Source organism: Manacus candei, unplaced genomic scaffold (assembly GCF_025592945.1).
Source record: "Manacus candei isolate 608988 ecotype Guabito, Panama unplaced genomic scaffold, ASM2559294v1 h1tg000180l, whole genome shotgun sequence".
In the NCBI taxonomy this organism is placed as follows: domain Eukaryota; kingdom Metazoa; phylum Chordata; class Aves; order Passeriformes; family Pipridae; genus Manacus; species Manacus candei.
In genome coordinates this window covers 144,086-171,952 of record NW_026138228.1, presented here as the reverse complement: position 1 = coordinate 171,952, position 27,867 = coordinate 144,086, and the positions used below count along the sequence as shown (strand labels likewise).

At 58.3% G+C, this 27,867-nt stretch overlaps 1 protein-coding gene across 2 annotated transcripts in view; it reads left to right on the top strand.

The window, feature by feature from the left end:
• The window catches only part of SDC3 (syndecan 3), a 49,782-nt gene that overhangs the window by 15,361 nt on the left and 6,554 nt on the right, over positions 1 to 27,867 (top strand). Inside the window, exons 1-4 of one of the 2 annotated variants that reach the window (XM_051773944.1) lie at positions 14,327 to 14,486; positions 24,191 to 24,308; positions 24,899 to 25,530; positions 27,116 to 27,386. In XM_051773944.1, the coding sequence (XP_051629904.1) occupies positions 24,931 to 25,530; positions 27,116 to 27,386 (871 nt within the window). In that variant the 5' untranslated portion in view covers positions 14,327 to 14,486; positions 24,191 to 24,308; positions 24,899 to 24,930. Of the gene's footprint in view, positions 1 to 14,326; positions 14,487 to 24,190; positions 24,309 to 24,898; positions 25,531 to 27,115; positions 27,387 to 27,867 lie in introns of those variants that run through there. The other variant, XM_051773943.1, reaches the window with a different exon arrangement.

The following is a 27,867-nucleotide window of genomic DNA, read 5'->3' as shown; positions in this document are numbered from 1 at the left end:
AACACCTTTAAAGCTGCACTTTTCCAGCCTGACTCTTGTCTGGGTGGACTCGGGACACTGCTCCTGTCTCCATCCCACCCAGAGGTTGGGCTTCCTTCCATCCCTTCCCCTTGAACCCAGGGCTGGATTCCTCCAGCTGATCTCCTTGTGGCTGGAATCCCGAGAACTGTGGCACCGTTTGTACTTAGCAACTTCTTAATCGCCACCCATTCCGATTTCCATGACAACTCCGAGGAAGGTGGGCAGGAACTCCCTCCTGTTGGACACACACAGGCTTGGAAAACACCCCGTCCTGCTGCCGGGGCAGTAAAAAAGAATTGGTTAATCCTGAATAAATGCCAGAAGGAAAGGGAAAAGGGCTCCTTGAGTTTTTTGAGTCCTGCCGGTGGGGAGGGGGAGTCGGTGTTAACCTGCAGCTGCCTGCCAGAGGCTGGAATATATTCCTGATTAATTATCATTAGGAGGCTCGTGAGCTGTGGCTCGGCAGGAGAACTGATTGGGAAGGGCAGGAAAAATTTCTTCGTGGAAAAGGTTGTCCAGCCCTCAGGTGGTGGAGAGTCCCCACCCCTTGAAGTATTTAAAGAATGTGTGGATGTGGCACCTGGAGATGTGGGTTAGTGGTTGGACCCGGCGGGCTGAGAGGGCTTTTCCAGCAGTGATGATTCCAGGATTTTATGGCCATTTTCATGGACCTGGTGCTTCCTGCACCCCTCAGAATGGTACTGAGAGGGCTCCCGTGGCTGGGGGTGATGGCTTTGGTGGGGTCCCTGCATCCCAGGAAGGAGGGGACTGCGGGAATTCCCTGGGTGCCACAGGCTGGTCCATCGGGAGCAGCTCCAGGATGTGGGTTCCCACGTGCTGCATTAGTGGGATTGGCACAAAACACTCAAAAATCTGTTAAAGCAGAGGGGTCCCTCCACCTCTGCGTGTCCTGCTGCCCGTCCTCACCCTGGGGGCAGGATGTGGCCCCTCCAGCTGCTCCAGAACCCCTTCTCCATGTTACTGCCCTGATGGGCTTGGAAATGCAGGAAAAATCCCTCCTAATGGCGACAATTTCTTGGGGGAAGTCCCCCTTAATGGTGACAATTTCTTGGCTCTTGGAGCTCGGGGCTGGGGGAGGTCTTGAATCCCACCAAGCTCACAAGGAGGACCCTCTGTGACCCCTCAGTTGTGGGATGGGGAAAGGGAAGGAGAGGAGCTGCCAGACGGGGAGGATTTGGAGGAAGGGGAGCGGTTTGTAGGGCTGGAAGATCTTCCCTGTCAGAGATTCCTCCCCCCAGCCCCATCCCTCGGGGGCTCAGCGTTCCCCTGGCCACCTTAACGACCACAATTAAGGCGATCCCCAGCAAATGAAGTGGCGTTTAAAGAAGCGAGATAAAATTAAAAACTCCCACAACTGCTTTCTGTGGTCGTTAAGAGGCTTTTTCCTCCCGCGGCCGCCTCTCCTGCGGTTCCCCCGGAGCATCCCCTGGCACGGTGACAGCCCCCCAGCCGTCCCCAGCTCCCAGGGGGGGCTCCTTTGGGGGTGATCCGGGTTTTTCCTTAGTCTCCTTAAGGGGGAAAAAGTAGTTCTGGTGCATCCAATATCCCCTAGGGTGGGACAAGTGTTCCCATGGAGAGAGGTGACACGGTGGTGGCTTCGTGCCCGTGGAAGGTGACCCGGTGGTGGCCTCAGCCCGGGGGGGATTTCTGTGCCCTGAGTCACCGTCTGGGAAGGGCATCACGTGCCCAAAAGCAGAAGAGGTTTCAGCCCGGCTCGTGGTCCCTGGGATGTGTCCCCACGTCCCCAAAGAACCGTGCCGAGCTCATCCCGTCCCTGCCGGGCCTGGGGAGGGCCGAGCCCTCGCTGCTCCCCTCGGGAAACCACGGAAAAAAGGGACCTGAGGTGTGGCACGGCCTGTTCCCTGTCCCACCTCTCCCAGCGGGTGATTTCCTTGGCACTCGGGCGTTTCCAGCTGAAACCTTTCCTTCCCCGAACAGCCACGGCATCGGTTTTTATTGCCCACCACACAATGGGGCATTGTCCTGCGAATTAAAGAGGGGATATGAGCTAAAACACCGCGATCCCCTTCCCGGAGTGCGAGGAGCTCCACGAGCATCCCGAAGCCTTTTCCCCGCCGCAGGGAAGGGGTTTGCCCTGGCGGAGGGGGGGATCTGCGGGGCCATGGGGACCAAAGCGCCGCAGGAATCTCAGCGCAGGGAGCGGGAGGCGGTGGGAGGGTTGTGGGAGGGCTGGGGCCGCGCTTGGCTGGCTTTAAAAAAGGGTAATTGCTCTTTTCCTCGCCTTTTCATTGTCTGGCAGAGGGCTGTTATCCGAGGCAGCGGGAACAGCCGGCTGGCAGCGCTGGGAATGGCTGGGAATGGTGGGGGGAGCGCTGGAACGAGCCCGGCTGGAATGAGACATCGGGTCAGAGGTTTGGGGACAACGAAATGACGTCCCTTTGTTTTAGTGGAGCTGTGGAACGGTGGAATCACAGAAGGGTTTGGGTTCAAAGGGACTTTTAAAAGTCATCTCTTTCCTGCCATGGGCAGGAAAACCACTATCCCAAGTTGCTCCAACCTGGCCTTGGACACTTCCAGGGATCCAGGGGCAGCCACAGCTTCTCTGGGCAACCTGGGCCAGGGCCTGCCCACCCTCACAAAGAACAATTCCTTCCCAATATCCCATCTGTCCCTGCCCTCTGGCAGTGGGAAGCCATTCCCTGGGTCCTGTCCCTCCATCCCTTGTCCCCAGTCCCTCTCCAGCTCTCCTGGAGCCCCTTTAGGCCCTGCCAGGGGCTCTCAGCTCTCCCTGGAGCCTTCTCTTCTCCAGGGGAACCCCCCCAGCTCTCCCAGCCTGGCTCCAGAGCAGAGGGGCTCCAGCCCTGGATCATCTCCGGGGCCTCCTCTGGACTCTCTCCAGCAGCTCCACGTCCTTCCTGTACTGCAGACCAACCCCAGACTGGGAGCCAGAGCTGGCCTGTATTCCTTGGGGAAGAGTGAGGAAGAGGAAGGTGTAAAGAGTGCCCTGCAAACCCAACTGCTCCTCTCAGGGTGCCCAGCTGGGTGCACACAGGGGGTCCTGAGGAGCAGCCTGTGAGCAGCACCCAGGACAGTGCTGGTGGGAGCAGGGACTCCCTCTGCTCCAGCTGTTGGATATTTATGTGAACCTTCCTCGTCCTCTCTCAAAAAACATCCCCAAACCCCCACTGTCCCCAGCTGGGGGGCCATGGCAGATCCCCCTGGGGCCAGTGCAGATGGGGAGGTGCCACCAGCCCATCTGCTCCTTGTCCCTGTGCTGGCCACGCTTTGCCAAGTCCCCACAGGTCACCCCGGGGTGTTTTTACATCCATGGCTCCCGTGTCTCACATCTCCCCCCACAGTTTTCCTCTTTTTTTTCCCCTCTTAATTAATCCAGGTGTGTAACAACAGCACTGGGTGACCTGTGTTTTGCACACTCTGCGTTGTGATCAGGAGCTGGAGCACAGACACCACAAACCTTTCCTGGGGGAATTAGGGGAGAAAACCAAGGGGTTTTTTTTAATCCATGATGGGAAACGATGCAGGAGGGACCAAGCCTGGGCCCTGCTGCCTCCCACCCATTTCCAGCAGCTCCATCCCCACCGTGCCGTGGGGACAAACTCTTTTGGGATGGGGCAAGGGGAGATGGTTTTAGAGTAAAAGAGATTTAGATCAGATAGAGGGAGGAAACTGGAATGAGTTTCCCAGAGAAGCTGTGGTTGCCCCATCCCTGGAAGTGTCCAAGGCCAGGTTGGATGGGGCTTGGAGCAACCTGGGCTGGTGGAAGGTGTCCCTGCCCATGGCAGGGGGTGGCACTGGATGGGCTTTAAGGTCCCTTCCAACCCAAACAATTCTGTGATTCCATGATCCCAAGGTGCTGGTAGGTTGGATATACCTTGGTTGGTAGGATTTAAATTTAGAATGGACCATATAATCATCAAATCAGAGCTTTTCCTGCAGCTCCTCCAGGCTTGGAGGCTGTTTTTCCTTCTGTGTGGCCTCAGCTCCCTGCACTGCAAATGCACCCAGGGCAGCAAGGGGAGGGTGTTACACCTGGTTTTCCTGTGGGGCTTTCCTTTGGCTTTCCTGTATCTCCCACAAGGAGGGGATTAACTCCCTGAGAGCATCTCAGAGCTGTGGGCAGCCCCCAGCCCACCCCCCCCATGTTTCAGTGCTGTCCCCTGGTTTGGGACCCTCCTGCCCCCCTTTCTCCACGAGCTGCTCAGCCGGAGGTCCCAGAGCCCTCCTCGCCCACACAGGCAGGATTAGGCTCCCCTGAGCCATCTGGGCCCTGCAGGAGCAGACCCTGGCTCAGCCCCTGGAGTCTGGAACGGACCTGCAGCCCCATATCCATGATGGGAAGAGCACCCATCCCGGAGACACCCCAGTGAGGGGCTCACCCACACGGGGACAGTCCCCTTCTGTACCTCCCCATGAAGGCATCACCCATCCCTGCCACCCCAGCATCCCAAAACAAGGGGTTTTGGGATAACAGGCTGTTCCTGGACTGGGGGAAACCCCTTGTTGTGGGATTGCTGGGGTGGCAGGGATGGGTGATTCCTTCAGGGGCTGAGTTTGGAACCAGACTTACCTGCTCATGGAAACAGGGAAAACACCCCATGGGCATTTCTGTTTAGGGAAGGTTTGGGCCAGGCCAAGCACCTGCCATGGTTGGGAGTAACGAAGAAGCATGGAATGGTTTGGGTTGGAGGGATCTTGAAGCCCATCTTGTTCCATGGGCAGGGACACCTCCCACTAGCCCAGGTTGCTCCAACCTGGCCTTGGACACTTCCAGGGATCCAGGGGCAGCCACAGCTTCTCTGGGAAATCCATTCCAGAGCCTCCCCACCCTCCCAGGGAAGAATTCCTTCCCAATATCCCATCTAACCCTGCCCTCTTTAGGTTTAAAGCCATTCCCTTTTGCTCCCTGGAGGATCAGAGTCCTGTCTCTGCACACTCAACACAGAGCTCTGGGGAGGATGCTCCTGTCTGGGGATCACTCTCAGGTGGCACCTTGGCTCCTGCCTTGCTCTATCTCACTGCCCCCCTGTTTAAGCAGTGTCCATAATTCCCTGTAATCCCTGGAGGCAGCTCCTGCCTCACCTGGAGCCCGGAGGGTCACCGGGGGCGGCCCCAGCGCCGGCAATCGGCTTAGGGGGGATAAACCCAGGGGACAGGAGGGACACAGGGGGGTGGGGGGCTCTGGGGGGTGGGAAATGCGCCACTGGGGATCTTGCAGATAGAGGTTGGGGTGCTGTCACCCCAAGGTGGCCCTGGGCAGGTCACCCTGGGGGGTGGGGGGTGGATTTTGCCCACTCGGGACTCAGGGCTGGGCTGGGCTCGGGTGGTGGGGGGGATGTCAGTGCTGGTTTTGGGGTGGGGGGAGCAGTTCTGTTCATGCCAAAGGGATTATGGTATTTTTTTACCTCTGTGGGTAATGCCTGGCCTTGAAGTCTCTGCCCCACCTCGCTCCTGGCACCCAGGGCTGTTCCTGGAAGGAATTTCCATCGGCTCACTGGGATGTTGTATGGACAGGGAGCATCACCCAAAACAGGGTGTGGGAGCATTGGGGCCGCTGGTTCTGCACCTGAGACATTCCCCACCTCCCACTGCACCTTCTGAGCCCTCACACAGCACTGGTGTCCTCCAGCAGGGACCCCCAAAATCGTGGGCCTGGGAGGGAACAAGTGGTGCCAAGTGCCAGAGCCAAGAGCCCGGGTCACCCTGCCCAGAGCAGGCAGGGCTTAAAGAGTCATGGAATCAGGGAGTGGTTTGAGTGGAAAGGGACCTTAAAGCCCATCTCATTCCAACCCCTGCCATGGGCAGGGACACCTCCCACTAGCCCAGGTTGCTCCAAGCCCCCTCCAGCCTGGCCTTGGACACTTCCAGGGATCCAGGGGCAGCCACAGCTTCTCTGGGAAAGCCATTCCAGGGCCTCCCCACCCTCTCAGGAAAGAATTCCTTCCCAATATCCCATCTATCCCTGCCCTCTGGCAGTGGGAAGCCATTCCCTGTGTCCTGTCCCTCCATCCCTTGTCCCCAGTCCCTCTCCAGCTCTCCTGGAGCCCCTTTAGGCCCTGCCAGGGGCTCTCAGCTCTCCCTGGAGCCTTCTCTTCTCCAGGGGAACCCCCCCCAGCTCTCCCAGCCTGGCTCCAGAGCAGAGGGGCTCCAGCCCTGGATCATCTCCGGGGCCTCCTCTGGACTCTCTCCAGCAGCTCCACGTCCCTGTGCTGTTGTTCCCAGGGTTGGGGCAGCTCTGCAGGGGGGTCTCACCGGAGGGGGCAGAGGGGCAGAATCCTCTGGAGCAGCTGCTGGGGATGAGCCCAGGCTGGAACATCTCACAGCATCGGGAACCAGAGCTCTGGAGCTGCCCCTGACCTGGAGCAGGACAGACACAGCCTGGCTGGGGGGTCCCTCCCAGCCCTGTCACTCCAATTAGTGCAGTCAGAGCTGATTTCCAGGGAACATCCCTGGGCAGTGTGTCACTGGCACTGTTTCTCCTGCTCCCACCCCCACATCCCTGCTGTGCTGCCCCGGGCACAGCTCTGGGCAGGGAGCAGGGCTGGGCAGGACCTCACCCTCTGCAAAGGGCAGAGACCAGGGGCTGGTGCAGCAGGTGCTGGGAGCATCCTTTGGAGAACCTCTGGGCCAGCTGGAACAGGAAACTCCCCATTAATCCTTGATGTTGGGCCAGGCTGCCTGTCCAGCTCAGCCCTGCTGGGGTTTTGGGGTCAGAGAGGGCAGAACCATTACCCATTTACTGGCATTCCCACTCCCAGGTTGGGCTGTGACCTCAAATCCACTGTTCAAGTGCCCCCTGGAATGTGTAAACCCCTTTATTTCTGATAGCTGGGGGCAAGCACGGGGCACACCCTCCCCTGCACCCCTGGCTGTTGTTCTGGCTGCTGTTCCTGTGCCTTCCCCATCCCGGGTGTGATGCACCCTTGGAAACCCTGTCCCTGGGGATAGCACGTGGGGCAGAGAGTCCCAGAGAGGTTAATGATATGAGGTGCTAAAAATAGGGGATTTATCTGCAGACACACCAATGGCCTTGTGCATTCTGGGAAGGGGGCAGGAGGAGAGGCAGGATGGGGCTGGGATGAACACAAGCTCTGGGGTGGTGGTTGGGGGGTCTTTGGGGTGCTCAGGGGTGCTGATGTTTGTAGGGAAGAGCAGAGGGAGATCCCTGCTCCTGGGAATGCAATAATTTATTTACTAATAAATCCCAGAGAATAAATTCCCCTGGGAAAACATTCCCCTCTGCTCAGGCAGGGATTGCTCACCCAGCACAGCATTCAGGGCACGTCTCTCACTGCCACCCCTCCCTGTGCACCTCCCACAGGTAATTTTAGCATTTAAACCTCCCCAGGTAAATCCTCTGTTTTATTACACCCTAAAAATCCATCAAATGCCAAGGGCCCGAGGTTTTATGCTGCCCTTCCCCCCCGGCACAGACAATCTGTTGGCATCTGGGAGCCCAGGGAGGGCTGTGGGTAATCCCTCCCTGTCCCAGCCCAGCCCTAATCCTCGCCCTGTCCCTCGCTGAACTGGCCACGGGCAGAGCAAGGAGCATGGGATGAGCCTGGCATGGGCAAGAGCTGGGCCAAAACCTGCTGGCTGGGGGCAGGGAGTGGTGCCAGCCCAGCTGGATCACAGCACAAGGGAAGGCTGGGAGTGACACCAGCCACTGCTGTCCCCGGGAGAAGGGAGATGTCCCAGAGCTGGTGAATCTGGGAGCCCAGTTTGCAGGAGCATCACTGTCACCTGAGCACGAGGAAGGACTTGGTTGCTGTGAGGGTGACAGAGCACTGGATCAGGCTGTGGAGTCTCCTTCCCTGGAGAAAGCCAAAAGCTCTCTGGACACAGTCCTGGATAACTCGCCCTGGGGGTCTCTGCTTGATCAGGAGGGTTGGATAGATCCCTTCCAGTGGTCTCCTCCAGCCTCACCCAGTTCGTGCTTCTGTGTTTTCAGCCTGGAATTTGGGCACTGGGAACACAGGGAAAGCTGGTCTGTGGGACTACAGTCCCCTCTCCATCACCAGGGTTTGGGTCCTACATTCCCAGGGAACAACCCCTCCCCAGGGCAGTGGGCACAGCCCCAAGGCTGCCAGAGCTCCAGGAGGGTTTGGACAACGCTCTGAGGGACAGGGTGGGATTGTTGGGGTGTCTGTGCAGGGCCAGGGGTTGGACTGGATGGTCTTTGTGGGTCCCTTCCAGCTCAGGGTATTCCAGGTTTCTGTGAAACCCTGTCAGAGCATCCCAACAGGTTTCTCAGCACAGTTCTGCTTCCTTGGATCTCCCACTGTCCCCACACACAGGAAGATGGTCAAGGTGACCCAGACACAGCCCAGCAACCCCCTTCACCCCTGGCTGGGCTGTGGCCTTGCTGTTCCCTTTGCACACAAATCACCTCCCATGGCTTTTCCAGCATCATTCCTGGTGCTGGGCAGGTGCCCAGGATTTGTGGGGGCCTGCTGGGGGAGGCTCCAGGTTTCTCTTTAGACCCCTTAAGGGCAAAAATGTAGTTCTGGTGCATCCAACCTGTGACAACATCCCCCCCAGTGGGACAGTGGAGGTGTTCCCATGGAGAGAGGGCACTGTGCAGGGCTGGGAAAACCTCCACCACCCCTGAAAACAAACAGGGAGCAGGAGGCAGATTTTTGACCACAAATTCTTGCTGTTTACTAATTGATTTTTGCAAGTCAAGCAGCAGCTGTGGGCGAGTTGGAACCTTGTTGCTCCTCTGCTGAGCAGCAGCAGTCGGGCACCTCAGCCAGAGGAGGAATCCGTGGTGGGGGTGGTTGGACGTTTGGAACTGTGGCAGTTGGAGGGATGTGAGTGTGGGGAGGCTGCCAGGGAGAGGCCGGATCTTTTATTAGAGCAACTGATATGGTTGGGGAAAAAAAGCTCCAAAGCAGATAAGCTTTTGGGCTCACAAGTCTTTATTCGGGTCCTAAATAGAAACGGCTCAGTCAGATCACTGGGTTTATTTTAATCAATTTTAGATCTGAAAAAAAAAAGAAAAAAAAAGAAAAAAAAAAGAAAACCAACTGGTGAGCTGAAAAGTGCTTTTTTTTTTTCCCCTCTCTGATGTTTTTCCCCCCCTTTTTTGTTTTGTTTTCCGTGATGCCCCATCCCTGCAGTGGGGCTGGACAGTACTGGGAGTGCCTTGGCAGAGATGCTGGATCAGGTCGTGGCATCCTGAATTTTGGCTTTCCACATCCCCCAAGGAGAGGTGGTGTGAGATGTAGGCCAGGATTCCTGGATGCTCTCCCAGGCTATTGAAAGCTTTTGGGGAGATGCTTCCTGGCTGCTTTGTGACTCCATTTCCCCATGGGAATGCTGGAGGGGATGCTCCCACTCCCACATGGGATTCTCCCCTGGGTCACTGCAGCCACCCCCATCCTGCTGGCAGGACCCTTTGATGTCCCCCAGGTTGGAGATGCTCAGCTCTGTGGGCAGCAGGGATTTGCCTTCAGCCATTCCCAGGATTCATCCTTCCATGGGGGATGGACATCAGGACCCCTGACCGCTGCCTCCAGCCCCTGGAGATCTCCTCTCCTTGGGAAACACAACATTTCCTCTCCCCAAGGAGAAGGGAATGATGTTGGGTGTCTGTCCTTCTTGCTGGTGCACCCAGTGGGACCAGCACCCAGTGGGACCAGCACCCAGCACCCAGTGGGACCAGCACCCAGCACCCATCCTGGCTTCCCTGCTGGGGCACAGAGCTGCCCTGGGCTCTTGCAAGAGTTGAAGGGGTACAAATCCTTCCTGCTGCCCAAGTGACCCGTCTGCAGGAGGAAAGCAAAGGGATTTGACCAAGGGGTGATGGAAAGGTGGGAGAACAAGGACTTGGAGATGCTTCCCACTGGCAGCCCCAGGCACTGGGATGTCCTGCTGGGTCTGTCTGACCCTGGCCAGCTTGGGAAGGTGGAGGAGAGCAAAGGCTGCCCTTATTAAGAACATGCTGGACTCTGCCACTGCTGTCCAGTCCCTTGCTCTGCCTCAGTTTCTCTCTCCCTGTCAAGCAGAGGAGGGTGTTTTTCCCCTTCCATCCAAAAGTGTTTTGGGATGGGTGAGGTGGAGGCACCCAGCAGAGGCCCTGTAAGGGGCATTTCCCTCCAGACCACCACAGATACCAGCTCCAGCATGTGCAGACTCCACCAGTGCTCATGGTCCTGCTGCTTCACAGTGCCATGGAATTTTGGAATGGTTTGGGTTGGAAGGAACTTCAAAGGTCATTCAGTCCAGCAAACCCTGCCATGGGCAGGGACACCTTCCACCAGCCCAGGTTGCTCCAACCTGGCCTTGGACACTTCCAGGGATCCAGGGGCAGCCACAGCTTCTCTGGGCAACCTGTGCCAGGGCCTCCCCACCCTCCCAGGGAACAATTCCCTCCCAGTATTGAACAAATGTGACAAAACTGAAGAGCTGCTGTGAGGATGGAAAGATCCCACCCAGAGGAGGAGGCAAGGAGCCCTGAGGATCCCGGGGTGTCCCAGCAGCTCCCCAGGCCAGTGGCACAGAGGGGCTCTTTCTCTGGGCCCACCGATGCTGGGCTGGGCAGATGGGTGGTGGGAATCAAAATGCAAACCCTCTTGTCCTCTGAGCTCTGGGGCTGGTGCTGCTTGGTCGGTGCTGCCCTGAGGCCGCTGGGTTTTGTCTCCGTGGTGAGTGCTGAAGCTCTGCCCTCCCGTGACTGTACCGGGGTAATTATCCCGGGGAAGGCGGAGTGGGAAGGGCTCAGTTTTGGCTCTGTTGCACTAAAAGGGCTTCGTCCTGGGGCAGGAAACACGGGCTCTATAAATATTTGATCCACTCCTTCCAGCAGCGTAACCCCCGCTCACACCTCCCCCCTCCCCCAGGGACGGGAGACCTGGGAACATTTCCCACTAAAAGGCCCCCGAATGCCCCATTCCCGGCGTGGGGCGGGGGGAGCAGGGAGCGGGTTTGTCCCTTGGCAGAGGTTTTGCTCCTTTCGGAGGTTGGAAGCCTCCGGCTCTTTTATTTCCCCGGTAAGCCGAGCCCAGCGGGGCCGGGAGCAGTAACCGGAGCTGGGCAAAGCTCGGGTCAGGGCTCTGCTCTGTGGCACATCCCAGACGTTTCCTTTCATGTTGAAACCTGAGCTTTATTGGTGTGGGGCAGAGCTAAGCGCTTCCAGACGGGAGAAACGCTGGGAACCACATCCCAGTGTTCCAGTGGGGGCTGCATTTGGGGTCACCCCATTGCCGGGGGCTGTCCCGTCCCTCCTCCCTCTGCACGAAACAGGATTAACATCCAAAACCCCGGATTTTTTTAAAAAAAGCTGCCCCGTGCAGGGAAAAGTGTTTTGTTTGGGGGGTTTTATTGTTATTTGTATTGGAGTTTGTGGAGTTGGTTCGTTTGGTTGGTTTGTTTGATTTTGGGTTTTTTGTTTTGGGAGTTTTATTGTTATTTTTATTGGAGTTTGTGGGGTTTGTTTGGTTGGTTTGTTTGTTTGATTTGAGGGTTTTGTTTTGGTTTGTTTTTTTTTTTAATTCCGATTTTATTTGCCTTTATCCCACGTCAGGTTTGAGTGCTGAGCACCCCTGGGTAGGGCGAGGGGAGCGGCCACTCATCCTAAAGGAGATTAATTGCATTTCCAGACGAATAACTGCAGCAGATAAAGTTCAGGGCAGATAAATAAAGGTTGAAGGCTCTTTGTGTGTGGACTAGAAAGAGGAAATAGCTTTTTTTTTCCTCCCTCCTAATTCGAGCTCTGCAGGGAGTCGGAAATGCCGACCTGCTCCTGAGCACCTTTGGAGGGTGATGAGCTGGTTTTTTTTCACAGCTGGAAAATGCGGATTAAATGATTTTTTTTGACCTCAGCCACCTCTGCCTGGCTGTGGGCAGAGGCAGGATGTGGCCCCAGGCGGCTGCTGGGCTTTCCCTGTGCTGTGGCATCACCTGCCACCCCTGGGCACGGCGGGGAGTCCGCTGCGAGCTCCCCACCCTGCTCTAATTCCTCTGGAGAGCTGAGTGATGAGGCCAGACAGCAGAAATTGGGTTACTCCTGGCGGTGGGAAGCGCTTTCCCTGCGCTCCGGGAGCCGGAGCGTTCCCGGGGTGTTCCCGGGGTGTTCCCACCCCCTCGGCAGCTCCAGCCCCGGGGTGCTCCGAGCCCGAGCGCCCCGCGCTCTATTTTCGGGGTGTGAAAAATCGGGTGGTTAAGTGTCTACACTTGGCATTTGCACGTCTTTGAAGCGTTGATGGATTAACTCTCGGGATCGGGAGCCTCCCCCCCGGGGAGGGTGGCACGGCGTTCCCGGGAATTCACTGCACCCGCCGGTCCCAGCGTCGTCCCTGCATCCCAGTGTGCTCCCCCTCCCATCCCAAGTGGGTTTTGCTTTAGGATCTTGTCCTCAGGCGTGGTTTCGACAAGGATTAACCCCCTCTTCCCCACATCCCATGTGGGTTTTGCTTTAGGATCTTGTCCTCAGGCGTGGTTTCCGACAAGGATTAACCTTCTCTTCCCCACATCCCATGTGGGTTTTGCTTTGGGATTTTGTCCTCGACAAGGATCAAATCCCTCTCCGGGCTCCATCCCACTTTAGGGGCTCACAAAACCAGGGGAGCTGGGAGCGAGGAACATGGAAAACCTCTCTCCATCCCCGCCTTGCTTTAATACACAGGCTGTTAAATCCTTGAGTCCACAGGGCTGGCACCTCCCGGATATTCTGAGTGCTCCTGCCTGCCCTGTCGGTGCTGTGACACGGGAGAGCCGGGAATTCCAAGCAGGGAGGGAGCAGGATTAGGTTTCCCCCTCTCCGGCCGTGCAGCGGCCAGTGGAGAACAAGGGTTCCAGTGTCTGAGGCTGCAAACCATCCCAGCACCTATTTTTCCTTCCCCCTTCCCACTGCTGGAGTTGGAAAGGAAAACCGAGCCTGGAGAGGGGATTTCTCCACGGGGCTCATGGGCACTGGTGTTTTTCCAGCTGCCAGGGGAAGAAACGGGCTCCCCTTGGCAGCAAAAACGGTGGAAAAGGGGGGAAAAAAAGCTCCTTCCCTATGTGAGGCTGGGAGGATCCGTGTTTTCTGTCGTTCTGGAGCTGGTGGGCCTGTGGAAATGCCAGGGGTGCCCTCGGGTGACCTGGGAAGTGTGTAATCAGCCCAACCATCTGTCTGGGAGATTTGGGTGCAGCTCAAGCTGTCGCCAAAAAACCACCCGGCTCCCAGCAGGGCTGTGCTGGGGCTGCCGGTGGCTTTGGGAGGCTGGAGGGAGCTCCCGAGGGAATCAGCTGCTCCCTGGGGTTTGGAAAAAGCCCCTCACGAGGCCGAGATAACCAGGGAGCTGTTTGTTTTCACCTCTCTTCCACGGGCAGCAGGCAGGAGGATGAACGGAGGTGCCATGGGAAGCGGCAATAATTAGTTCAGGTCCCCACCAAAAGCCTCTCAGGGGTGATCAAGGAGTAATTAGGAGAGGGGAGGCTGCTCTCCAGCCAGTTCTTCCCCACCCCTGTGCCCTCACAGCTCCTCATCATCAGGTTTATTTTCTGGGTGTGCAAAACTTTCCTTTGAGCTCTTCTGGCATCTCGATTTTTTTGCATGGGGGATTTTTTTGCTTCTAGTTTTGGGGGATTGAGGTGGAAATTTCTGGTCTTTCCACTAAAAGGGGCTGGAAATGAGCTTTTTTTCTCTGTGTGTCTTTTCTGGGAGAGGCAAGAGGTTCAGTCAGTGCCCTGGGGAATTGAGGGGCTACAAGAACAAGTTAAGAATAAAGGAAAAAAATAAAGGGAGAATCATGAAAAAATAAAAGGAAAAGGAAAGGTCTCCTCACTGCAGGCACCACCAGACATGACACAATCCAGGTTCCTTCTCCCCTTGGCCTCTCCACCATCCCTGGGTGGACTTTTATAGGTCTGGCTGGGGGGAAACTCTGACTTTGAGCCCAGAATTCCATCTGGGAGAGCGGGGGGAGCAGGGAAACATGAGCTGCTGGGACAGCAGATGTGGGGGTGAGGGTTTGAGCCGTGGATGTCCCTCTGCAGAGATGGATCCTGGTCCCCAACCCCCCCCCCCCCCAGGCATGGGAGAGCAGCCCCTGCCCCTTCTCATCCCTCCCCTGAATTAGTGGCACTGTTTTGGAGGTGGGTAAACTGAGGCACGGGGTGACCATGGATTAGGTGTTGGCCTTGGCCAAACTCCACCTCCACGGCCTGGGTGGGGAGCACGGGACCACCTTCTCCTGGGGCACATCCACACCCGCGGCTCTCCCTGGAGGAGCCCCAGGCGAGACGGGGAATGTGTGAATCCCAGAGTGCCAATTCTCACCCTCCGGCAGCCGAGGAGGCCGTTTGGAAGGTGTTAAAGGCCGTCGGGAAGGTGTTTAACAGACACAGCAGCCGTTCCTGTGCCGAGCCTCGAGGAAGGGCAGGAAAAAGAATGAATTTATATATACATAAAGTCCTATTTTGCAGCTTTTTGGAGTCTCAGGGAGGCGAGGGAGCTCTGAAACGAGCCTTTGTGGAAGGTGAGAAAAGCTCGAGACAGTTTTGCACGTTAAAGCTGCAATAGGATTACGGAGCAGAGCAAATTAAATCAATGCCCTAATGAGTGGGGGAGCTCCTGCTGGAGACGGCGGCTCCCACCGCCGGGAGGGGGGTCCCGGGGGCGGAGACCCACCCTGAGCATCCCTGGGTGCTGCTCCGGGCTCTGTGGGCAGCCGGGGAGGGCAGGACTGTGCCAGGGAGGGCAGGATTTTCCAGGGAATGCCTGCGTCGCCATGGCAATGTGCAAGCCCTCGGGAATTAATGAGTCTGGAGTGAATCCTCGGGGTGGAAAAGAGCCGGGCCTGGCCAGCTGGAGCGGGGAGGTGGGGCAGGGCAGGGGGGGCGGGTGCCCCGTGTGCCATGCTCTGCCCAGCCCGCGGGTTTGCCCCATCCCAGGCAGGCTGTTCCCATCGCCCCCAGGGATCAGTGGGGTGCTCTGGACAGGGGGATGGAGGGCACTGTGGGTTTGGGGTGTTTTGGGGAGTGGGTGCTCCAGGCACAGGGCTCTCCACACCCCTGGGGACCCGGGGGGGGTCTGTAGAGCTCAGCTTTGTCTTGGCTCTTTCCCTCTGCCGCCTCAGCCGGACTTTGGGAACCCTCCTGCTCCCTTGCCAGCTCCACCAGCAGCATCCAGGGCTCCGGGGACTTTGGGAACCCTCCTGCTCCCTTCCCAGCTCCACCAGCATCACCCTCACCAGGGCTCCCTCAGCTCTGGCCAAACCCCCAAACCTCAGCTGAGGGGTGAAGTGCCACCTTTTGAGCCGCTGGGGATGCAAGGGAGCCAAACACGGGGGGGTCTTTGGGGTACTTTTAGGGCTTGGGGGGGGACACCTTCCACCCCAGAGGAGCCACCTCGGGGCTGATGCGACCCCAGGGCCTCCCTGGGCTCGGCCGGGCCTCTTCTGTGCAGGCAGCGGGAGGTGAGGGCTTCTGTTTGTGTGTTTGGGTGTCTCCGCTGCGGCTCCCGGAGGTGGAGGGCGGAGTGTGCCGGGAGAGGTGGGAGAGACAATTCACGCCGGGAGATTCGCTGCTGTTCGTGCCAGCCCCGGCTCGGGGATATTTGTTGTGCTGGGGGGTGAGATCTGGCACTAATCCATGGAAGAACTGGGATAAAAAATGACGGTGGAGGCAGGCAAAACCCGGGAGGAGGAGGAGGAGATGCTGTTTGAAGAGCTGAGCCTGATCCAGGGCGCCTGGACTCGGTGCTTCTTGATATTCCCTGAGGGATGGTGAACACTCAGGAGTGCCTGTGTCCCTTTTGGGGATGTTCCCACATCCAGCCCCGCTCCATTCTCCTCCCATTCTCCGTGTTGGCAGCGGGGAGTCGATACAAAGCCAGAATAATTGCTGCTCCTCGCTAAACGTTAATGATTATTTTACTTGCATGAAATAAGCGACCTATTAAATCCAGAATGCGCCGGGGTCTGGGCAGCTGTTAGTCAGGGGCTTAATTAAGCTGAGGAACAATGAACTTACACAAAACAACTGGCTGGTGCTCCCATCACGTCCTGGGAGTGGGATCTCCAGCGGTGTGAGCACCCAGCCCCACTCCCACCAGGATCACACAAGGTTGGAAAAGACCTCGGGGATCATCGAGTCCAACCTGTTTAAGGTGTTTAAGCAGAGACTGGACGTGCCACTCAGTGCCATGGGCTGGGTGACAAGGTGGGCTTGAGTCACAGGTTGATGATCCCCGAGGTCTTTTCCAACCTGGTTGATTCCCTGATCCTGTGTCTGATGGGACATGGAGGTGTTTTCCCCAAGCAGCAGCTCCTGGTGACTCCACTTTGCTGCTTTCCAACAGACCTATTTTTAGCTCTCCCAGCCTTGGATGGAAGAGTGGAAATTCAGCAATGTTTTGTAGCAGGAAAAAGAATTGTGGAGTGTTTTAAGGTTCAAGAAACAATGTTTTCATTCCAGTTTCATGTGAGAGTTAATATTATTTCAGCTGTTTACAGTGTCCCTAAGTCACATGTTGGGATGAGTTATTGAGGTTTTCTATATAAAACACCAGAAAAGGGCTTTCAAGGGGTGAAAATATCTCATGGAAAATATTGAAATAAGCAACATTTTTCCCGTGATGTGTTCTAAGTGTAAATGTGTTTTCCCGGAGCACGAGGCTTTGGGTCCCTGATGGATTGCTGACCCTGGCTGTGTCCTTCCAAGCTTTCCAGTGTGCTCAGATCCAGCATCACCCTCAAGGGACACAGCCCAGGGTGCTGTTTTTTCCTGCCCATTGGCATCACTCCATCCTGGCAGGACCAGCCTTGTCCTCTCCCCATGCCCCTGTGGCCCCCAGGGCTGAGGGGCTGCTCTGGGAGCAGGGATTTGGGCTTCCCAGAGCTGGCTTGGAATCTAAACAGACTTTGGGACTTTGTTTTTTAGTTTTGCTGTGGGTTTGGAACCAGAATGGGAAAAAGTTGGGAGGCAGAGACAAGAACCTGGGGGACATGGAGCTGGTCCTTGTGCTCTCCTGCACAGCCTTGGCCCGTTCTCCAGGTGCTTCCATCCCCCGTTCCCTCTCTCCCTGCCTGGCTGTTGGGATGTGGAGCACCCCTGTGTCCCTGCTGTTGCTCTCCACACCCATCCTTTCCCCTGCCTGGGCCCCATCTCATGCCCCAGATGTGCCAGAGGCTGCTGGGTGGGCACAGACCCATTTCATCCATTCCATGGGATGCAATCCCTCCCTCCCCAGCCTGCCATGCCAGGTCTTCTCCTGGCAGGAGCCTCCTGATCTCCAGCCCCACGTGTGGTGCAGGAAGAGGCCCGGGGGCTCCTCGGGACGCGATGCTGGACCTGGAGGGAGGAGATGTGGGGGCTCCTTGGAATGCTGTGCTTTCCTGGGGTTCACCCCTCTGGAATTGTTCATCTCTGCTCTCCGTGGATGCTGCCACACGTGCCAGGGAAAGGACTTGGCCACCCCACCAGGCACAACCCCAACCTGTGTCCTGGCTGCCTTGGGCACCACCACATTTCACGTCAGGTTTTTATTTCCTCTCCGATTCCCTCGGGGAAAACTCCTGAGCTTCCATGCACAAGCCAGGAGGGCTGGGATCACCCACAGCCTGGGGCAGATCCCTCCCAGTCTGCTGGGACAGGGGGTGATGCTCCCACCCTCCACAAAGTCCCGCAGGCAGCAGATTCCACGACTTCGGTCAGGATTCTCCCCCCACCTGAACCGCTCCCTCGGGAGCTGCTCCGTGGTTTTGGACACCTCCCTCTCTCCCCCCGGATCCCATCCCATGAGGCTACTTAATTCCAGCCCTCAGGAAGCAGGCCCCAGCCCCAGCTGAGGGGGAAGCAGCCCCCAGCCCCGGCTCGGGTGGATGTGCTGGAGGACACCACCCATCCTCGCTCCAGCGGGATGCGTCGCCATGGAGGAGGCGGTTGCCATGGCGACCGTTGCCATGCCGTTGGCTACCGGCTGAAGGGCCTGGGAGCATCCCAGGGAGGTTCCCCAGCCTCTCCCGGTGCTTAAAGATGGATTGATTTATCTCCCTCCCGGGCTGAAACGCTCGGCACTCGAGAGCGTTTTTGCCACGGCAGCACGATCTGGGTTCCACCTTCGGGGGATTTTAAGGGTCTGCAAAAGCCCTTCTGAGGAGTGGGAACACCCTCAAAAATATAACACCCTCAAAAATGTAACACCCTCAAAAATGTGACACCCTGACCCTCCCTGCCTGGAGAAGGGGGAGGGGAGGGAATTTAGGGGGAACAGGGAATTTGGGGGGAACAGCCCCAGATCAGCCCCCCCGGACAAGCACAGAGACACAGAGGGCTCTGTAGGAGCATCTTTGTATCACCCATGACGGTGGTGGGAGGGTCCCTCCTGTGCCCTGTTTTCCTCATCTTTTTCTCCCAAATTCCCTGGTGCACACAGAGAATTTGGGGGGGGGGGGGGGGGGCTGAGTGAGACCCCTTACCCCAAATTTACATTTTTTCACCTGTAAAATGGTGTCACCCACCTCGATAAAGGGAGAGAAGAGGGAGGGAAGGGGCTGTGCTGGGTGGGTGAGGTGTGTGGACAATGGAGAGAGACTGAAGCCTCTCTAATCCCCCTGCTCGGCTCTGATGCTCCAAGCCAAAGGGGCTGAGCTCTCTCTTGCTTTCCAAGGCTCTTCGTGCAGGATTTGGGTGTGATTTGTGCTGTTGAGGCCCCTTGACTGTTGTTCCTGGCCAGTCCAGCCAGGCTGGGGAGCAGAGGTGAAGGGGGAAGTGAGTGGTGGGTGGGTACCATCACCTGCTGGTCCTGCTCGGCCCTGTGAAGGGCTGGAAAAGGGTCCTCTGGGATGGAGTGGGGGATGTGTTTTTTATCCAAGCTCACTGTAGTTCCCACGTCACCGCTGAGATCCGAATCCTTTGTGTCTGGCATTTATTTTGGGTCATTTCGAGCACTGAAGGAACATTCATTGAAATGGGACTTTCCGGCCCTGCCCTGTGGAGTCTGCTGTGCATCAAGGCTCGCTTTTACAGCAGCAGATCCGTGACCTTTCTGGACGCTGGGGGAGTGGGATCAGGGTTCTGGACGGTGCCAGAGCCGGATCTGTCCCCGTGGCACAGCAGTGGTGGCTCAAGGGGCACAGGGACGTGACAGGAGCAGTTCCCTGTCTCAGGACAGTCCTGGTGCAGAGCCAGCACCTCGCGGGGCACATTTAAACCTTCCCACTCCTTTTCATCTCCCACGGACTTGGACGTCCCCAAAAGTGATGCACCCCCCCAGCCCATTGTGAGCCCGGTGCCTCCAGCGGCTTTGCCTCGAGCCCGGGTTTAATTTCCCTAATGAAGGCGGGCGGGGGAGGCAGCGCTGAGCTGGTTGGAGAACCCCTGCCAAGAGCCATTAGCTGGGAAGTTGTAATTGCGGGGATGGAGCTGCTGGCCCTTGGCTCAGAGCTGGCTAATAAACGGCCCTCGGCACCGCGGGGCAGGGGGTGGGGAAGAGGGAACAGGGCCAGGATGGGCGTCACACCGGGGTTTGCTCCCTGCCCCGAGGATTCTTCACCGGCCTGGCTCAGTTTTGGACACCCGGAGAGGCTGCTCAGAGGACCTGGAGAGCTGGAGTGTGTCCCTCATCCCAGACACGGGAGGAGGCTGAGCCAGATGTGGATGTGGCTTTGTGACCCCCAGACAGACATAAAATGTGGATGTGGCTTGTGTGACCCCCCGGCCCTAGACAGGCATAAAATCCATAAAATGCCCCGGAAAACCTTGCCTTGGGTCCTGCAGCACTCACTGGGGCAGCAGCTCCATCCCTCCTGTAGGACAGTCCCCTCCCAGGGGACTGGGGGCTGCAGGGGATGGATCAGCACACCCGGGGCTCCCTCCGGCTTCCCTCGGGCCCCGTGGAGCCTGCCGGGTCAGGGATAAAGTCTGGATGAAGTTTCTCTTTTGGGACAAATCCAGGCAGCTGCGGCTTTGCTGCCGTGGGGGATGTGAGGGGTGGGCAGGGGAAGCTGTGACGGGTCCCGAGGGGGGCTGTGACGGATGGGGAGGCAGCCCCGGGTCGGGAGGTGGGAGCTGCCGTCCGGAGTGATTTGCGATTTCCCGGGCTGGCGAACTCAGCATTCCCCTCCCCTTCATCCCAGCCGGGCGAGGGGGAGCAGCCCCTCGTTGCCGGGGGGAGGGAGAAGGGACCGTGACCGGAGCATTAACGATCCGAGCGGCCGTAAATCCAAATAAACACCGACCGCTCCCGAGATTTATTGCCCGAGCCTGACCCGACACCATCCGGGCTGGGGCTGGGGCAGCCTGGCTGGGAGCAGAGCCACCTCAGCACCTCGGGAGGGGACTTCTTTGGGAACAGCCGCGTCCCGACCCCCCCCCCGTCTGCACCGGGTACACCCGGAGAGGGCTCACAAGGCTTTACAAATCCAGGCTTTGAGAAGCTGGGCTGGGGCCGTACTTGCTGCGGTTGAGGTCCCCCCGTGCCTGCTGCTGGCAGCTGAAATCCCGGGATGAAGGATGCTGGGAGGAGCAAAGGGTTGCTCGGCACCCGTAACTGCTCGCCGTGGGTTTGTATCCGGCTCCCCCAGGACACGGGAGCGGCTGAGGAGCAGCCTCGGGGATCTGGGGACGAGCAAGAGCAGGGAAGCTCTGCCATCCCACATTTCCCCTCCCCTGAGCAGCGGGAATGCCGCAGCTCCGTGAACATTGCAGCGTGGTGCTTGGTCACTGGTATTACACGCGCTGAGCTGGCCAGGCAGCAGCTGGGGCTGGCCCTGGGCCACCTCCCTCCTCGGGATAAACTTCCAAGCCTCTGGAATGCACACAGGACAGCCCTGGCTGAGCAGAGCTGTGCCCTTCCTGGGAGGGGCAGCGGGGCAGGGCCCTCCCTCACCTCGGGAGGGGGGGTTAGGGTTAGGGTTAGGGTGTTGTGGCCCTGGGAGATGTTTTGTGTCTGTGAGGTTGTTCCTGCTGCTGTCAGTGGATCCCTGGGATGTGGCACAGATCCTGCTGCTGCCAGGGGATCCCTGGGATGTGGCACAGATCCTGCTGCTGCCAGAGGATTTCTGGGATATGGCACAGATCCAGCTGCTGTCAGGGGATCCCTGGAATGTGGCACAGATCCTGCTGCTGCCAGAGGATTTCTGGGATATGGCACAGATCCTGCTGCTGTCAGGGGATCCCTGGAATGTGGCACAGATCCTGCTGCTGTCAGTGGATCCCTGGGATGTGGCACAGATCCTGCTGCTGCCAGGGGATCCCTGGGATGTGGCACAGATCCTGCTGCTGCCAGGGGATCCCTGGGATGTGGCACAGATCCTGCTGCCCGTGTGTTTGCACGGGGTGGATCTGGAAGGAGACACAGCCAGAGGGAAGGTTCCCAGCTCCAGACGTGTCAGGGAGCCACAGGCAGTGGGTGGGAGCAGAGGATCCATCGGTGTTATCCTCGTGGGAATGTTCACTGTTGGATTTGGGGCTGGACAGTTCTCAGAGCCATTGGAACATTGTCCCTCACAGCATTGCTCCGGGCTCTGATCCCAGCAAAGCACATCCAGGACATGCAGTGCATGGATGGGGGATGGATGGATGGGGGATGGGAATGGATGGGGGATGGAGGGATGGATGGAAGGATGGATGGATGGATGGATGGAAGGATGGATGGATGGATGGAAGGATGGATGGATGTAGGGATGGATGGATGGATGGAGGGATGGAGGGATGGATGGATGGATGGAAGGATGGAGGGATGGATGGATGGATGGGGAGTGGGAATGGATGGGGGATGGATGGATGGATGGATGGATGGATGGATGGATGGATGGATGGAAGGATGGAAGGATGGAGGGATGGATGGATGGAAGGATGGAGGGATGGATGGATGGAAGGATGGATGGAGGGATGGATGGAAGGATGGAAGAATGGATGGATGGATGATGGAGGGATGGATGGAAGGATGAATGGGTGGGGGTAGGGATGGAGGGATGGATGGAGGGACAGATGAATGGGGGATGGGGATGAATGTGGGGTGGATGGATGGATGGATGGATGAAAGGAAGGCTGAATGGATAGGTGGGTGGATGGAAGGATAGATGGGAATGGATGGATGGGTAGCTGTGGGATGGATGGATGGGGAGGTGGATGGGAGCTGCTGTGACATGCTGGTGCTTCCCACTCTCGTTTCCTGGTCCCAGCACGGGGAGCTGGTGGCTGGAACTGCCCCATCTGGTCCCAATTGAAGGGAGGAAGAGGCTTGATGGATCCATGTGGTTCCCATTCCAGCAGGGCTTTGAGGTCCCACAGGGAGAACCCAGCCCTGGGGGAGCTCTCTGGAGGTCAGGGATGGTCTGGGGGGCTCCTGCACTGAGGTCTCCTCATTTCTGGGTGAGCCACAATGTTTTTGGTGTGAAAACATCCAAAAGCAAATAAAAGCAGCCCCAAATGTTTCTTCCTCCTGCCCCTCAGTCCTTGACTTTTTCCCTTGCATTTGCCCCACCAGTTTTGGTGGCCTGTCTCATATTTATGGGTTCCTTTGGGTGCCATCCCCAGCCCTGTGCCACAGAGGGGTTTGGCCTCTGTGGCTCAGCAAAGGGCTGTGCAATCCCCAGCTCCCTGGGCATTAATTCTGATGGAAAACAAACTCCTTTAGTGTTTGAAACTCCAGGATGGTGCCTCGTCTCTGGGGCAAAGGCTGAATTTCCCAGCGATTTGAAAACCCTGTGGTGTGTTGGAGACTGGCAGGACACAACCAGGGGATGCAGTGACAGGGGAGAGCTGGGACAGATCCAGCCGGGAAAAGCTCAGCGGCATTTCCAGGAGAGACAGGCACTTAAAAGCCCGACTCCCCTTGACCTTCCCGAGAGATTTATGGCCCCGGGAATGTTCTCACGCTGTCACCGGGAGCGGGTGACACAGGGGGCAACTCTGCAGGACCCCTGGGCAGGGTTTGGCCAGCAGACACCTCCTTGGGCACCGTGAGATCAGCTCACAGCCCCTGGGATCGTCCTCCCACCTCCCAGCCCTGGGCATCTCCCCGTGGGATTCTCCCTCCCTCGCTGTCTGACGGGCTCCAGGAGAAGGGTTGTGGGGACAAACCACGAGTTATGTCCTAAATTTCCGTGTTATGAGACCTCCCGACTTCTCAAAACTCCTTTTTGTTCCAAACTGGAATGAAAACAAAGAAACTCCGAGCTGTTTTTAGGAGGTAAAAGGCTCTGAAGGGGGAAGGGGACCCTCCAACCCCCTCATTTTAAATTGAAGCACCAACCTGGCTCGTTACATGGAAACATCTGATGCGATCTCGCAGATCAAAGCCTCCTTGTTTGCCTTGTAATGAAGTGTCAAACCGCTTCCTTGCAACACAAACAGGAGACACTTTGATCTGCAAAACAAGATGTTTAAGAGCCCTGCTAGCGAGGGCTCGCCGTGTTTTAGCAGCACCGCAGAGCGGGGGAATATTTGAAGTCTGATATTGTTTCACATCCAGACTTTCCAAGCTGTGGCAGCTGACGGTGTGTTCCTGTCACACCAGAGCCCGGACGCCTGAAAATCACCGGGAACGAAACAACAGCCAGCTGGGGAACCAGACTGAGCCTTTTACTGCCACTTTCCAAAAGCAGTCGCTGGGTTTTTTGCCCCCCCCCCCCCGCCCCCTTTTCCAGAGGGGCTTTTTTTCCGATGGGAAATGTCATCGGAGTCGGCGCGAGCTCGCCACAAAATGTTCTGCTGGGAGTTGTTTTTGGGGGAAAACACGACTCTGGGGGTTGTCTGTGCTCCTGCTCCCTCGGTCTTGCTTTTCCCTGCTGCGTTTAACCCGGGCCTTGTCCCACGGGGCGTCACTGGCACTGGTTTTGTGGGGCTGGAGCTGTGTCTGGGGTGGCACTGGCACTGATTTGGTGTCACTGGCACTGGTTTTGTGGGGCTGGAGCTGTGTCTGGGGTGGCACTGGCCCTGATTTGGTGTCACTGGCGCTGGTTTTGTGGGGCTGGAGCTGTGTCTGGGGTGGCACTGGCCCTGATCTGTGGGGCTGGAGCTATTTCTGGGGTATCACTGGCCCTGCTTTGGTGGGGCTGGAGCTGGTTTTGTAAGGCTGGATCTGTTTCTGGGGTGTCACTGGCCCTGATTTGGTGTCACTGGCACTAGTTTTGTGGGGCTGGAGCTGTGTCTGGGGTGTCACTGGCCCTGCTTTGGTGTCACTGGCCCTGACTGGGGGTTGGAGCTGCTCACTGTCTGTCCCCCTCGGCCCCAGGCTCAGCGCTGGCGCAATGAGAACTACGAGAGGCCCGTGGACCTGGAGGGCTCTGGGGACGACGATCCCTTTGGGGACGATGAGCTGGACGACGTCTACTCCGGCTCAGGCTCAGGCTGTAAGTGCCTGTGGGGTCCTGGGAAGGGTCCCTGGCTCTGGGCTTGGTGGGGCTGGGGAGGTTCTTGCCGTGGGATGTGAGGGAGGGGATTGCCCTTCGTCCATCTCCACCTCCTGCCCTCTCCTAGACAAAAGCAGGGGGAGCTGTGCCAGAGGTTGGGCTCAAGTGCCTCCGTGTCCCACGGACATTGGCAGGGGCTGCTCAGGGAGGGGGTGGAGTCCCCGTCCCTGGAGGTGTTTAAGCACAGACTGGACGTGTCTCTCAGTGCCATGGGCTGGGTGACAAGGTGGGGTTGGGTCACGGGTCGATGATCCCAGAGGTCTGTTCCCACCTGGTCGATTCTGGGATTCTGGGATTTCGGTCTCTGGCCCTGCTGGGCAGGATCAGCCCTTCAGCAGGAGCTCTACGGCAGGAGCACGTGTTGTAGAGCTTTCACAGACCCCAGAGAGGGGCTCTGCAGCCCTCGGTTTAGCTGAGCCTGGAACCACTCCGTGCTCTATTTTTGGGGGACGAGGCCAGGAACGGGTCAGCCCTGGGAACTCCTGAGGCAGCAGCGGCTTCACTTATCTCTCTTCTCCCACCCGTTTCAGACTTTGAGCAGGAGCTGGGGCTGGAGACAGCCATGAGCCTCCCCACGGACACGGCAGTGCCGCCGCCCACCACGGCGGCCACGCTGCCCGTCACCGCCGTGCAGCCCGTGGCCACCCCCTTGGAGCCGTCCCCCGCCCAGGACACCACCCCCAGGCAGACCACCAGCGTCCCCTACATCTCCAGGACCACAGACACACCGGTGATCCCCAGCTGGAAAACCACCACCACCACCAGCACCACTCCCAGCGCCCCCCCGACCACCACGGCGACCACCACGACCACCACGGCGGCCACCACGACCACCCCTCAGGCCACCACCACCACCAGCACCACCGTGGCCACGGCCAAGCCCACCACCACCACCACCACCACCACCACCACCAGGAGGTTCCTGCCCCCCTTTGCCACCAAGGCAGCCACCACCCGGGCCACCACCCTGGAGACTCCCACCACGACCGTCCCCCAGACCAGCACGCCCACGGAGGTGGCCACGTCACGCCTTGTCCCCACCAGCACAGCCAAGCCCAGGTCCCTGCCCAAACCCACCAGCTCCAGGACTGCAGAGCTCACAGAAAAAAGCACGGCCTTGCCACCCGCTCCTGCCACGCTGCTGCCCACAGAAGCCCCCCAGGTAGGAGGCAGGACCCTTCTGAGGGGCTCGTGGGCCACGTGTGGAGCCAAGAGGTGGCCATGGGAAGCCTCTGGGGTTGAGTTGTCCTGGGCCAGTTGCTCAGAGGGAGGTCAAGCCAGGTTGGGCTCTTCCAGCTCTGCAGAGAGTGGAACATTTGGGAGTTTGGGGGGAATTAAAGAGTGGGGGGTTTAGCGTGGGCAGGGCATGGTGCTGGGGCTGGGGCAGAGCTGGTGTCACACCCAGGGGTGTGACACGTGTCCTGGTGAGCCCAGTGCTGCCTTGCCCGGGTGCTCCAGAGCAGCTTCCCCGGGCAGGAGGAGTGCAGGGCTGGGGGCACCACATCCCACGGGGACAGAGCACCTTTCCCAGGGTTTGGTGTCCGGGCTCACCGCACCATTTCCCAGCTCCCGGCCTGTCAGTGGGAGGCCCAAACGCTCCTCCCAAAAGCTCCTCAATTACGGCCTGATGGTGCATTTCCTGCCCGTCGGGTGTCCTGAGCGGGGGATTTAATCCACTGATCCGTCTCGCATTCAGAGCCCCTCGGGGGCCCTTTGCGAGCGCTTTGACTGAAAGGTGGAGTGATTTGTCTAAACTAGTCCCTCTTTTCTGCGCACAAACCCGAGCGGGGAGCGCTCTGGGCTCTCGCTGACCTTCAATTAATCTCTGTCACAAAAACGGCTGCTTGTGGGAAGCGCTGAGCCGTGTGCTGGCCCCGGGCGGAGAGGATATGGAGAGGGCTCCCGCTCCCCCTCCCCCTGCTCTGCTCATCCCCATTTGTGCCGCGGCGGCCGTGGAAGGAGCCGTTTTCCCCACGAAGGAGAGATCCCAGGGAAGTTTGGCTCAGGGATGCTCAGCGTGGTCCAGCTCAGCAGGGACAAGGGGGAAGGTCAGCGGGGATTTGGCCCTGGGGATGTGCAGGAGGCGGGGGAGAGGGATGGAGGGATTGGAGTGGCTCATCTGCCCAGCCTGTGTTTGCTCTCCGGGCTGGGTTCCCTTCCTGGCCAGGGGGCTTGGACAGGGACTGCAGGGATCTGGGCTGGCTCCACGTCCTGGGTGGGAAGGATCTTCCTGCTCCTGCCCTGTGCACAGGGCTGCAGCCATCAGAGCAGGTGGAAGGGAGAAAAGGGGGAGGGAAGGGACCCCATGGTGCTCATCCAGCAGCACCTGGTCCTTGTTGCTGTGGAACGAATGCTGGTGTTGTTTGTGTAGGAAGGAGGCACCTGTGAGCTGTGTCATCCCCCGTGGGTCAGGGCACAGAGAGCCCAAAGGAGGGCCTGGGCTCTGGGGTCTCTTTAGGGGAAGCTACAGGCAACAGGTGAGAGTTTGTGCATCTTGAATGCGCTTGGGATGGGGACAGAGCAGAGTGGCCCAGCTCAGCCCTCTGGGGAGCACCGGGAAGTGCAGCTGTGTTGCTGCTGCAGTGTCATTGTCCAGCTCAGGGAAGGGACATCCCAGTGTTAGCCCTACTGAGAGGGCCACCCTGTCTTTGCTGCTGTGATGTCCTTCCTCTAAACACACCGGAGCTGCCGGAGGCAGGAGCCACCTTTAGTCCTTGTCCCCTGCCCCACCTTGTCCTCTCTCCCAGATGGAGCCGGGGGAGGTGACGACAGCCCTGGACAACGAGCTGGAGGTCCCGGTGAGCAGCGGCCCCAGCGGGGACTTTGAGATCCGGGAGGAGGAGGAGACGACCCGTCCCGACCTCGGGAACGAGGTGATGGCCGTGGTGACCCCCCCAGCGGGCCCCGGGCCCGGCAGGAACGCGGACACGGGGCTGCTGGACAACACGATAGACTCGGGCAACTCCGCGGCACAGCTGCCCCAGAAAAACATCCTGGAGAGGAAAGAGGTGTTGATAGGTGAGACCAGGGGCCTGGGCTGGGGGAGGGAGGGCTGGGGGGCTTGGGGGGCAGAGATTTGGGCTGGCCATGCCCCAGGAGAGGGGTTGGTCTTTGGCAGGGTATTGGGGTAGGGCCAAGCCTGGGATAACCCACACTCACCTGCCAAAATGGGCATCCAAGGGCTTCTCATTCATTTCTGGGAGATTTTTGGAGCATCCCAGGGCTCTTCATTTTTTTCCAGGAGAGTTTGGAGCGTCCTAGGATTCCCTATTCTTTGACTTGAGAGTTTGGAGCATCCCAGGGCTCCTCATTTTTTGCCAGGACAGCACAAGAGCTGTGCACAACTTGCTCCTGATGAGCTGGGTTTCCAGGAAAAAATCAGGATGTCAGTGGAAAGATGTGCTGCTGAGTAACACCCAGCCACCTCTGATTGATTGAGGGGAGGAGGGAGATGCCCTGGGAGGGCCACTTGTCCCAACCAGAGGGGCATCAGAGGTGG